Here is a 13987-nt window from a genome sequence, read left to right as displayed (position 1 = left end):
CATTCATTCCCAAATATTAGATGGCAGAAAAATGAAAATACTAAGGAAAGTCAATGAAAATGTATAAAAATGTGCACAAAAAAAATTTCTCCTTTAAAATAAGCGGGATAAAAGGCATCAATCCTTTTTACTTTATTTTCTCAACTTGGCATTATATTACCATCTTGACTAATCATTCTGAATGTGAAAATGCTAGAAATTATTCAGGTTAGGTAAGCTAACATTTGTCTTACTTTTGGGATGCTTTGGGATCCACATATGAAGAAACTCTTGAGGTTAAACCATAATACTGAGCTTTTTTAACATAAAAGCCAACCCATGCCTTCATCAGTCAGGATTTTTAAGATCTGAATAAGGTAAGGTTAAGGGACACACTCTGAGAGAATGGGGGCAAAAATTATTATGTTATCTGGGCCTAAGGACACCAAATCCTCAAGAAATACGTGCCAGAAAAACAAAAATAAAAAGATTCCCTAAAATGTAAAACTCCATTCATAACCTCAATACGGAAGTAGGGGAAATTACTGAGCTAAAAGATTCCAACGTACTCTGGAAAAATGAAAATGAAAACAAGCAGCCACATACTTGATTGTATTTGCATTGTTGTGTTCTGAGAGTTTTTGTCTCCAAACTGCTATGGTTTCATCATTTATTAGACTGGTGTAATGTGCTTGGTTCATCGTCCTAAAGTCAACAGCAGGGGAAGAATTCTGGAGGATTAAATATAACAGTAAAAAAAGAGAAATTATGTAGGTTGGATCTTTTCTCTTTCTCCTCATATATTCTCAGTCTTGTGTTCACAGGAGCTGGGGTGTGCTGCCCACACCCCCCTCTACACTCCCTGAGCTGCTGAGAGCGTAAGCTCCCAACAGCTCCCAGCTGGGCTACACTCCGAGAACTGCCCTTGGCCACTGCTTCATCCCTCTAATGTCCAGGGGCAGGTAGAGGTGTAGTATAAAGGCTTAGCCTCCTTGCCTCCACTCAGGACTGGCTGAAGAGCCATCCTGACTTCAGAGCTCCCGAGGAGACTGGCTTAGGCCTCTGTTACACAGATCCACAGTCTCTCCCTGCAGGCCCAGGGCTGCCTCCTTCATCCCTAAATAGATGCCTTCCTACCACACTCCCTGAAAGACTGTTTAAACATAAATCTCAGTCTCACAGCCTGTTTCCCAGAGAAACAAACCCAATAGGGCTTTTCCACACTTCTTTCCCCTCTGCTTTGGATCACTGTAACATCAAGGCTTTTAAGGTATTGATCATTTGCCATAACTAGTCACACAACTCCAACAAAATATATTATTAAAAAGTTCAGTTATAATCTATATTGCAATAATCTATGAAAACGTAATGACTCTTAATTTCTTGTTCCAGGTATATAGTTATACATTTGTAAGGAAGGTGCCAAAAAGGACATGTCAATAATGGCCTCGACAATTCCAAATGCTACAAGCATTATACATCCTTTCTTCAGTGAGATTTTAAAAAATATAAGCACTTTTGTTTTCTATAATTTATCTTATTCAACTGATATTACCCAAAACCTATTCTTGATCTAGAACTAAGAAAAAGTTGAAAGTGCTTTATACCCTCCATAACTGTCACTAGAAAAGAGGGAAAAGGTTATATTAAACCATTCATCCATCAATTCATAACATGATTATTTTTTCCTTTGTACCTACACATGAAAATACAACTTCCAAAGTAAATTTTCTTTGTTACTTCCCCCATAGTTGTAAGATATTATATAATAAGGGGAAAGGAGAAAGGCATATAACAAATCACACGTTTGACAATGTTTTTGATCATCTGGGTCTTGATAATTATTTTATTAAAATGGCCACAGACATCTAAGAGAGAACAAATTCATCTTGAATGACACAGAGAAAAATCATAAGACAAAGTAGACACTTGAACACACACATGCAAGACTGCCTCTTCACCCTAGTCTTAAAACCACTGGTGTTATCTAAATTTTAATTACTTTCCTCATTTACAGTGGTGGCTGAACAGAGACTCTAACATATACTTACAATAAAACATTTCACGTGGAACTACTTTCTCATTCTTCATCGCATGTCCAATAAACTACAGATGCCCTGAATGAAGTATAATCTCAGAATCACTTAAAGACTCAAGGAAAGGATATGAATTTTCTGTGCCTTCTAATTATATGTAGGCCAAAAAGAAAAAACAAACTGACCTAGCATCAACTTTTCTCAACTTTGGATCATGAGAGCCTTCAAAATCTTGATGGCCAAGTCACACTCTAGACCAATTAAATCAGAATCTCTAGAGGCATCAGTGTTTTTTAAAAGGCCCCTAGCTGATATCAATGGGCAACCAAGGTTGAGAATAACTGTTGGGAAAGAGAGAATTATGTCACCTACAGGTGCACATGCACCCTAACATCCCAACATTCCTTATTCAATCCTATCCAGTGAACAACAAGAAAGGAAAAAAAGGGGCTATGGTTTGCATTCACCAAATTTCCAAGACGTGGAATCAAAGGTAGTAAAACAGTATCTATACCCAACTCCTCCCCTTCCTTCTTCCACCTCAGACCTAGCATTCACTGAATAAGCTGTGTTTATAGAAATGGAGGCCGTCACTACACAGATGCTTTTCTCTTAGGTCTTTTAAGTGATTCTTCAAGTGTGATGGTAACAGGGCAAACATATGATTTTATCAGTCTCTGTATCTAAACAAACATCTATGCTCAAGTAGAAGTGCACAGGCTTCAGTTTTAAAGAGAAAGAGCAACACCTTCCTAAATAATAGTCTATCTTTAGTTTCTTTTTTCTTTGTTATCTTACATTTTTAATGCATACCACTCTTACCAGTGGTTTAACCTTTAATCTGCCCTATTTCTTTAACCTTACACTATTTTAGATTCTTTTCATCAATGTTTTGTTTTCCAGTCCCAACAGTGTTAAGTACAATAAATTTTAAATCCAACTACTTAGATCAGGTACTGTATTTATAAAAGTAGTAAAACTAAGTTTTTATGTTAACTTTCACAGGAAAATTAAAGTTGGACAATTTTATTCAAGTCAATTCCTAGGGAAATGAATACTTCAAACTCTAATACTTATGGACAAAAAATTATTATCCTGCAGAGATTTAGTGCTTTTCATATTTCACTTTACTCGCATTTTGAAGAAACAAAAAAGCATCTCAGTTTTCCAAGATTTCTCTGTGAAGCACTGAAGCCAGGTCTAAAATAGGTCTAACACAGCAGTTCCAAATCACCCCAGATGGTAGCACTAAACAGAACCTTCTCCAGGCTCCTGACCTGCAAAATATCTAATTGTCCACTTCCACCGTCCAACCTGAAGCCACAGACTCCAGCACAACCTCTTCTACCACATCATAGAATTATACTGACTAGATTTAAAGATGGCAAAGTATCAGTCGAATGGGGAGAATTTCCAGGACTCATAGGGCCCTTGTCTCCACAGCTCCTCTTTTCCTCCCAACCAATTCTGATTTCTCTGTCATCACTAGTAACCCTTCCCTGCTCTTCCATGAGAGGATAAGAATCAATGCACGATACATGGTTGGTCCTCCATACATGCTTCCTGAATAAAAGCGGGTGGGCGAGGAAGAAGAGAGGAGAGAAAGCACAAAAATAAGGAAGGGAGTGCAGGGCAGGAAACAAATCTGTGCCCCTGGTTTCAGAATGACTTCCTTTGTCCAAGAAGAACAGAATCAATTAAAAGCTCTGTCATAGATACTGCACCACTTTCTCTTCTCCCTTCAACCCTGAAAAGATACTGGAATGTCATTCTTCCTGACTTACCCACTACAGTGACATTGGAGACAATCTGAAAGTTTAGTGTGGTGCTGTGAGCAAATGATAAATGATAAAGGATATCTGAATACTGTATCATCTCTTTTATATTTTGCATATACTCAATCACATCAAACACACCCACTAAATTTTCAAATACCTAGCATTTGTTGCTACTTAACAGGGAAGAAATGGAAAGTCAAATAATAACAAAGTTATTACAAACTCTCTGGGCCTCCTTAAATATCTTTTGGAATACAGACATAAACAAATAATTTTAAATTATAAATCAGAATCCTACGATTAAAATACCAGGAAAGTTATTGGTACTTCACAGAAGCAAAATAGAGAGAATGTCTTCAAGTTCTAGTTGGCTTACCTTAATAAGATAAAATTGTTAGAAACAAAGAGTAACATTGCTCTCATGTAATTGTTTATAACAATAAATATTGGTTCACCATTATTCCATCCCCAAAGAAGAGTGAAAAGAAATTTTACCTCATATTTGGAGCAAAGTACGAAAGTTTGGTCTCCTCCAGAGAAGATCTGCTTAACAATATGATATTTAAAGCGATCTGTCAAAAAAAATTTTCAACAGCACATTTTTCAGTAATTAAGCTTTTTCCATGATCCCCTTTTCTAATATTCCAAAATACGCTTCAGACTAGTTTCCTATCCATTTTATTTATATCAGAGAAGAAACCTTCTCGCCTGGCTCTCTGCCCAAAACTGTTTCTACTTCGATTAAAAATAAATGTATAAAATGGTATCCCCCACTCCAACCCTACCTCCACCCCCTCCCTAACTGCCAGCTAATCCTGACCTTGTTTCTATTTTTCATTCTCATCTTTCATGCCACTGACCTGAAATTTTAAATAGTCACTACTATCAACGGTAACATGCCTAAGAAATAATCCAACATCAGAGTGTGGTGGTCTCTAGCCCCTTCAGGATGAAGCTTGTCATGTAAGGACCTCCATTTCCTACTCCCTGCTTTATCTTCCATCACACCATATCCACGGTGACTTTCCAATACCACCACATTGCTTTCATTGCTAACAGACCACACTATTCCCTACCTCCACATCTTTTCCTTCCACCACCACCCCCCCGTGCACACTGTACTCTCCATGATGGTGCCTCCTAGGGCGAAGTTGCAACGGTGCTCCTGGAATTGTGTGATTCCGTGGTACTCACCACTGCCCACTCCCTCACAGTCCTCTACCTGGCTAACTCCAAATCATCCTTTAAGACACAGCTCAAACTTCCTCTAACCGGAATACTCCTTGATGCCTTCCTCTGTGCTCCCACATTACCATGAAGGTTCCTAAAACCACAGCATTTACATAATGAATTGAAATTTACCTACTTAACGTTATAAAATCATCCTGGCAAACATCCAAACACAAATTTATGATCACATAAATTAGGTCGTAATGAAACTTTAAGAATTTGTGGTTCCAAATTAATTGATACAACACTTGAGTTTTTAAAATTGGTATATTTCTTAAACACATGCATTCCTAGCATGACTACAATGCCTTGGGGTAAAAGAAATTCTCAAATGACAGAGAAGAGGACAACTAGCCATTCCTTCACTGTGGGGAACATCATCAAAACCAAATTTTGTTTATTTTATATTGTAAGTTCCACTACATTTTTAGATGCTCATATATTCATTCCATACATCTTGACTGACTGAGAAGTCTGTGTCAGGCCTTGTGCTATATGTCAGATTTACAAAGAGGAAAAGACTCAGTCCTTGCACTGAAGTTATAAACCAGCAGAAAACTTATGGTTATTATTGTTTAAAAAGAAAATCCTAATCGGGGCACTTGGATGGCTCCACCGGTTAAGCGTCCAACTCTTAATTTCAGCCAGGTCACGATCTCACAGTTTTTAAGACTGAGCTCCGCACTGGGCTCTGTACTGACAGCATGGAGCCTACTTGGGATCCTCTCTCTCTCCCTCTCTCTCTACCCTTTCACTGCTTGCTCTCTCTCAAAATAAATAAAAATAAACATTTTTTAAAAATCCTAATCAAGCCATAAGTCACGTTATAGTCTTCAAAATCAAAGTTATTATTAAATCACACTTCTTTTTAATGGCTCTCCAGCTCCATGTCAGCCCCTGGATTTATTATTTCAAGCCACTCATATAGAGTGACTGCCTTATTTGGATTTCCAATGAAATGGATGTTATGTTATTTAACTTATTTTTTTAAGGGAAGAAAAAAAATGGGATAAAAAGAAACCATGTCATGATGTTATGACCAGAGTAGCAAAAGTAAAGGTAACACAGCACAAGCATAAAGAGCACAGGCTTTAGAATGAGGCAGACCTGGGTTTAATTCCTGTCCCCAGAATCTATGTAATCTTGGGCAAGTTACTTAACCTCCTTAAGACTCAATTTCCTCATCTCCAACATAGGAATCATAACCACCAATTCTTAAGGTTGTTTTTGGTGCTTAGCTTAAGTAATGGAGCTTGGTTAAGCATTCAATAAACATTAACTTTCATTATCAGCAATGATAATAAATAAAATTTATATACCACCACCAAGGTCTTTAGGGCCAAAGTAACATTTTTTGCTTGATCTCAATCAAGATCTCTAGGATCTTAATTATAAGGCCTCATGCATAGTAACTACTCAAGTATTTGTTGATCAATGTTAAAATAATATATCTCATATTTATTTCCTCCAAAAGACTTCAAGGTAAAAAACAGATATGTGTTCTATAAAAATTTTTTATCACTTAAAATACCATTAAATTCCAATGAAAATCACTCTTACCAGCTCTGGCTGAAAGCTGGCCACTATGGGCAGCCCAGTAACCTTTCACAGGGGATGGGCACTTAACGTTACAAGTGTGTCCCGTTCCCAATTGACCTCTTGCTCCACAACCGAATGCATAGATGAGTCCAGAAGAAGGCACGAAGGCTAGAGTGTGTTGTCTGGGGAAAAATAATTTAAAATAACTTACCAGCATAGTTTCTACTAATAGGGACATACACTCAGACTCTTTTAACCACCACATATGAGCACAGCAATACCTAGGGATGCCCCTAAGAAATCCTACCCCACATTTACATGTGACTGTTTGCAAGCAAGCAGCAGCTGGCTCTCCATAATGCTGCCCTTCTCTGAGACTCTAGGCAACAAGAAGGATGGGCAAGACTTAGAAAAGGCTGCATGGCCTGCTGTATTTGGCCTGTGGGATGACAGAGAAGAAGCAGGGTGGACCAGGCAAAATTTCCAAGAAGTTCTTTGAGGCTCTCTCACTTTCCCTTCTTCATGTCTTCCCCCCTATCCTACCAGTCTTTATCCCAGAAGAAACCTAATGTCCCCAACTTGATCCACTCATCTCAAACCCATCCTTGTCACACACTGCTCAGATTAGACTCTCTCCAAACTTTCCCCATAGGTGTGTATGCAGTTAAGATCTCTTAAGATACTGATCCATATGCTTGGTCACGACAAAGACAAAATTCATTTCTGGGTCTTAATAGACACTAGGAAGCTCTGAGGAGCACTCACCGGCCACAAGCAATCTGCGTTACTTCACTGCCCATCAGCTCCAGAACTCTTCTTGGATTAACCTCATCGTTCATGGAATCATGTCCAAGTTGCCCACAGGAACCAGCACCAAAGGTAAACACACCTCCACTCTAACAAGGGACAAATACCACATGACTGCACTGTATCTCTGAGTTTGAGTACACTCCTCTAAAAATCTCTGTATGCAAAATTCTTATCACAGCAGTCTGTACAAGAACACTACACTCACATGATCCTTCACCCAAATCACATCTTTAATATGTTCATTAAATAAAAAATAATAATAAAGGAAATTAAAACTATATCTTTATGGAACAAAGACAGCACTGCTCAAGGGAATAGGCGCCATCTTTAAATTTCAAAAGTTGTTTAAAAGTACAATGATGTGTTCGGAAGCAAACAAAATAAGGAGAAACAGAGGTAGGTGACGTGGCATGATTTTGCACAATCATTCATATATAATAAATTAAATGCTCCACAAACTCCTTGGTGAGTGAGCTACTTTATTCCCTGCTGTACTTGAATAAATGCTAAGACATTTTACTAAAGTGAATCTATAACAGTATTTGTTCAATGTAAAAATACATTTTCATTCTCTCTAGATATAACTGTTTTAGAAGAAATAAGTTGATAATTTTAAAACATTAAGTACATTGCTCTTTATTTTTCACATATTTAATTGTTTTACAGAACAAAAAATGTTGCTATATATTTTAAGATTATATTGAACTATTTTTAAACACCATCACTATGCTAAAAAATGCTATCAAAAATAATCAAGTAATAATAATCATCTGTGTCATATCTAGCACCAAAGAAAGCATCACAGAACAAACCAGAACGCTCTGAGTCCCTTACTTTTGTGAGGACTGCTGTGTGTTCTTCTCCACAACTAATATAGACGACTTTTTGGGTTCGTAAGAGTTTCACGTGGCAAGGAGACTCTCGATCTAAAATAAGAGAAAAATGAGAATGTCACTACCATTTTGTCTTTGAGATGAAATATCAAACACAGCTATCTTGACATGAATTTTGGGTCCCCCTGGATTCCTGACTCACATATTCTCCTTTCTGCCTACACGTCCACTGGAATGTCTAGCAGATACCATGTTTTTTTAGGGTTATTTATTTATTTTTGAGGGGATAAGGGGCAGAGAGAAAGAGGGAGAGAGAGAGAATCTCAAGCAGGCTCTGCACTACCAGCATGAAGCCCGATGTGAGGCTTGATCTCAAGAACCATGAGATCATGACCTGAGCCGAAATCAAGAGTCTAACACTTGACTGAGCCACCCAGGCATCCCAGACATCTCGTTTTTAATACATCTAAAACCTAACTCATGGTTTCCCCACACTTTCCAACTCTGCCCACTCTCACCGCATGCACCACACACACACACATGCACACACGCGCACGCACACACAGTTTTCCTCATTCCATAAATGGTACCTTTATCTTTCTAGTTCTCTTTTTATTTCAAACCACACACCCAACAATGTGAAAAACTAACTGGCTCCGCCTTCAAAGTATATTAAAATCCAACTTTATTCCCGCTGTCTCCAAACGGGTCTTCTAGCCTCCCCTGGACCCGTGATAGCCAAAGTGAAATTAGAGCACTCTTCTCCTCAAAACCTCCAGTGTCTTCCCCTTTCACTGAGGGAAGCCAAAATCTTTCCTTTGCCTTATAGGGCCCTGCGTCACTGGGCCTATACTGCGTCTCTGATCTCCAGTTCTGCTACTCTTCTCCCCTCTCATTTCACTCGAGCACACCATCTATCTTCCCACATCACAGCCTCTATACACCCTGTTCCCTTTGACTGCAGGGCTCTGTCTGCTCAAATATCTTATCAAGCAAACCCTCCCAGGAAGCCTTATGTAAAACAGGTTAACTCTTCTCTCAAACCCTCTGACATAGTATATATTTACTGGTCTGTTGTTTACTTCTGCCCACTAGCATGCAATCTCCACTAAGCCAAGGGTATTATCTTTCTTGTTCACTGTTGCACCCTTAGTACCTAACATGGGTCCAGCACATAGCAGACTCTCAAGAAGCATGTGTTAAACAAATAAGCTGGGCTTTTGAAAAAAAAAAAAAAAAGAGAGAGAGAGAGAGAGAGAGATACATACAAAGAGTTTGCTTACCTTCTTCATCACTGAGCCCTAGCTGCCCTGCATTATTCATCCCCCAGCCAAAAACTGCTCCTGAGAGAGACAGGGCAAAGCTATGAGCTCCTCCTGCAGCCACCTGAGCCAGGGGGATGCCCTCCAGGGACCTCACCCTCTGTGGGCTAGCCTGGGAGGGGAACTCCTTCCCCAGGCCCAGCTGCCCATGGCTATTCTTTCCCCAGGTGAAGAACTGACCATCTGAAATAAAAACAGGATAACTAGTATTATGAGAAATGATACAAGTTCCATTCACAAAAATAACCTCATTAGAACAACATAGTTGCCCAGCAGAGTCATTTGTTAGTTGCTCCCCTTCAACGCACCAAACTCTCCTGAGAGCGAGGGGACAGACACTTCATACTATTAAGACTGCCAAAACCAAAATTCCCACTTGTCATGACAACAGAGAGATAAACTGAGTCTTACTGCCCTTTGAAGGCTATGAACATTTACGCAAAGAAAAAATTAAATGTTTACGTCAATTCGGTTTTGAATAGGCCAGTTACTAGGCTTAGATCCACTAAACAAGCTGAACTAGTTCTAACCACACCAAGATCATGAAACCCAGGGCTCATAAGGTCCAGCTTCTACCTGGACTATCTCACAGAGGATCAAGCACATGTTGGTACCAACTTCCCCTCAAATTTATTCTAACATGGAATGCATTATTATTTGCTGGCTTAGGTTTCTCTAACACCTTCTTTTTCACTTATTTAGAAGCTTGATAGTAGAATGTAGCTTGACTGTAGCTACAAAAAAACAATCTTCTGTATGTTCAAGAGCACTGAGGTTGGGTCCTTCCTCCTACTCATCCTCCCCTGAGAGCACTGATGACCACCTTCTTCATTGTCCACACTCTGAGAAAAGCTGCACAAAGGCTGTCTGAGAAATGCCACTGTCCAACAGCACTGCACAGACCCTAACCAGTTAGTTAAAGGTGTCCGGTAAGATAACATCACCTACAAATGCAAAGAGAAATGTTTCCCAAATTAACATAATGTTAGCATAATATTTCAATGTTACATTACCAGCTGCAAGAGCCAAGCAATGCCAGTTGCCACAGGAAACTTGTAATATCGTCTGCTGGTTCAGTTTTTGTATTAACCTGAAACAGAAAAGGTTTTCCTCTTAAGAGGCATGCACAATGATCAGGAATATTCCCAACGGTTGTAATCAATAACATCTTTCCTAGAAGACTTTTAAAAATCAAATACATGATCTTACATGATATAATTCTACTAGTTCTTTCACCAACCTCCCAGGTTAGGAGTTACTGTTAGGCAGCTACTGTTAAAAAACAAAACGAAACAAAATAAAAAACATGTCTGCACTTAAACCGACCACCATAACTCTGTTAATTCCCACCTTCTCATCTCCAATTGAGGGGCAAATGGAGTAAGTTATGGAACAGAGATGCCCAGGAATATGGCTGGTGTCTAAATGGTTTTCAAAATGAGGGCAATGCCATGATCCAGCAATCCCACTTCTGGGTACATATCTAGAAGAATTGAAAGCAGGGTCCCAAACAGATACTTGTAGACCCATGTTCAGAACAGCATTATTCACAATGGCCAAAAGGTAGAAGCAACTCAAGTGTCTATCAATAGATGAGTGGAAAAACAAAATGTCATATATTCATACAATGGGATATTAATCAGCCTTCGAAAAAATGGAAACTCTGACATATGCTGCAGTATGGGTGAAACTAGAAGACATTATGCTAAGTGAAATTATCCAGTAACAAAAGGCAAATATCTTATGAATACACTTATGAGAGATATCAAGAGTACTCAAATTCATACAAATCAAGTCTGATGATGAGAAACAGGGAGTTGCTGTTTAATGGGTAGACTTCAATTTTTGCAAGATAGGTTTTTACAATTTATGGAGACTGTTCATATAACTATGTAAGTATACTTAACATTACACACTTAAAAATGGTTAAGATGGAAAATTTTATGTTTGGTGTATTTTACAATTTTTGTTTACCACAATTTTTAAAAAATAAGGGCAAAACCCAAATTCCCTAGGATGATAAAGAGGAAAATCATATGAATACATTTCAAATCCTGCTCCTCTGCTTGCTCATGTGAAAGACAGGGACAAGAACAGTACTTATTTTACAGGTTGTGGTAAAAAAATAAATGAAAAAACTCCATGCAAAGTGCCTGGTGCTGCCCCACAGAATTGGGCACCTGGGAATATCTCCTGTTCCCTATTGTAACAGCTTGCAAGTTGCCATGTTCCTCTGCATTAAGTCTATGCCAACGGAACAAAGGAGTCAGATGGACATGCCCTCGGGAGAGGGGTGTCTTAGAATATAGATGCCCAGTGGGGAGGAAATTATTTAGAGTGGCAAGGACATATTGCTTTTGTTAATGTTTTATTTTCTCACATACGAAAAGTTTATATAACAGAGTTCACATATGCATTTAGCACCAAATAGAACCCAACTATTTTTTATTGAGATAATTGTAGATTCACATACAGTTATAGGAAATAATATAGAAATGTTACACTACATGTTAACTAACTAGAATTTAAATAAAAAGTTGACAAATAAAAACAATAAGTAAATTTTAAAAAAAATAGTACAGAGAGATCACATGTATACTCTGTCCAGTTTCCACTAGTGGTGACATTTTGTGAATCCACAGTATAAAAATCATAACCAGGATACTAATATTAATAAAATCTATAAATCTTACTCCTATTTCCCTAGCTTTATTTGTACTCAATTCTGTGTATTAATTTTATTACCTGTATAGGTTCATGTATCCACCACCACAATCAAGATACTGAATGGTTCAAACATCATGAGGATTCTTCATGTTATACTTTTATAACCACTGTTCCCCTCCCCTATCCTAGCCCTTGACAACCACTAATCTATCTTCCATTTCCAAAATTCTTTCATTTCAAGAATGTTATACAAATGAAAGCATTCAGTAGGTAAACTTTTGGGATTGGCTCTTTTTCCCTCTCAGAATAATTCCCTGGACATTCATCCAAGTTGTTTTGTGTATCAATAGCATGTAGAACCCCACTACTTTTTAAAATTGGAAAATGTATTACTACCTAAGGGACAAATGTTTCAGAAATTTTATGCAGTAAGAGTCCTTTTTTCCTTGGCCAGTTTCCACTCAAATTCCCTATGATTCTCCCTTCATGGGTCAACCATTATTCTTGTCACAACCTTCATAATCACATAGAAAGGAAGCAGATCAAAAGGACAAAGATAAACAACAGAGAAATTATAGCCTTGAGGTGGAGAGGAGGGATATATAAAGAATGCAAGCATATAGTATGTTTTACCTACGCATCTCATTCTACTCTCCCAGTAACTTCTTAAAGGCACACAATACATGATACCACTTTTAAGTTAAGAAATCGAGGTTTAGATAAGTTAAACAGTTTGTTCAAGGTCACCCACCTAATAAATAATAAAACCTGTATTAGAATAGAATCTGAAGCTGTTTGACTTCAAAGCTATGTTACTTTCCACAATGCTAGGATATGAAATAACAAATTTATTTCAACTAAGTTAAAATATAAAATTATATACAAACCAAGGCCTCAGAAGTCATCCATAATTTAGATATGACTAACAAAAATTAAATCATTCCTATAACACAAGTTACTTCACTTTTAGAAATGAAATGCCACTAAAAACCTTTGAGTCTTTGGTAATCAAGTGAAATATTTTTGTCATTTATGTTATAAATCTTTTCCCTAATTATCACACAGTCTCATTAAAATATATATAGCACCCTTTTTTTTATTGCCACTCTCTCCCCTCCAAATTAAACTAATTTTTGGAAAAAATAAATCCAAGATATTAGCTGTTCTAAATCAGGAAGTGAATCAAATCACTCTTCATGTTCCTCTTTTCCTTAAAACAGCTTTTGATTAAAGAGATATAAATCGAAGAAGGGCAAAAAGGAAGAGGAAGAAGAGTATTTGGTTCTCTAAGGGGACAATAACTGGGCAGGGAAGGAGAGGTTGTTTATTAAACAGATTTTCAATAAGCAGCACATGTGCTGGGCACCCTTAACAACAGTGACACTAAAATGAATAATCTAGGTCTCATGCCATCAAGAGCTCCCAGCTTTGTACAACAGATAGTCATTAAAAAAAACAGTTACAGAGAATATGACAAGTACTCTTGTAGGGGGGAAGCTATATATATTTGTAATATAAAAAAAAAACACAGGAATTAAATGAAGGAAATAAACTGGTGGCCTCTTTAATCATCAAGAACTCTTGAAAAACTGAGACTCCACCCCTAAGAAGTTCACCTGGAAGTAATTTCATTATTTTGAATATTTACTTAGTGGTGAAGCATCTGATGGATACTTAATTAAACCATCTAAGATTCAGAATTTAAGTAAATATTTGAGACTCAAAATGAATGATTAATATTTTTGTGTTAAAAAAAAACTTCTGTATGCTATTTTAGCTGCTCATAATGCTCA

General features: G+C 37.7%; 1 protein-coding gene across 3 annotated transcripts in view; it reads right to left on the bottom strand.

The window, feature by feature from the left end:
- Positions 1 to 13987, bottom strand: part of HERC3 (HECT and RLD domain containing E3 ubiquitin protein ligase 3) — a 114043-nt gene that overhangs the window by 46735 nt on the left and 53321 nt on the right. For all 3 annotated transcript variants that reach the window (XM_060654647.3, XM_060654645.3, XM_060654646.3), the window contains 7 exons: positions 10541 to 10617; positions 9489 to 9710; positions 8207 to 8298; positions 7328 to 7458; positions 6584 to 6744; positions 4289 to 4365; positions 586 to 710 (listed from right to left, as the gene is read on the bottom strand). In XM_060654647.3, the coding sequence (XP_060510630.1) occupies positions 586 to 710; positions 4289 to 4365; positions 6584 to 6744; positions 7328 to 7458; positions 8207 to 8298; positions 9489 to 9710; positions 10541 to 10617 (885 nt within the window). The remainder of the gene's footprint in view (positions 1 to 585; positions 711 to 4288; positions 4366 to 6583; positions 6745 to 7327; positions 7459 to 8206; positions 8299 to 9488; positions 9711 to 10540; positions 10618 to 13987) is intronic.

This window comes from Panthera onca, chromosome B1 (genome assembly GCF_046562875.1).
Source record: "Panthera onca isolate mPanOnc1 chromosome B1, mPanOnc1 haplotype 2, whole genome shotgun sequence".
NCBI lineage: Eukaryota > Metazoa > Chordata > Mammalia > Carnivora > Felidae > Panthera > Panthera onca.
Note: the sequence above shows the minus strand (reverse complement) of the source record. Positions and strands in the feature narration are given on the sequence as shown.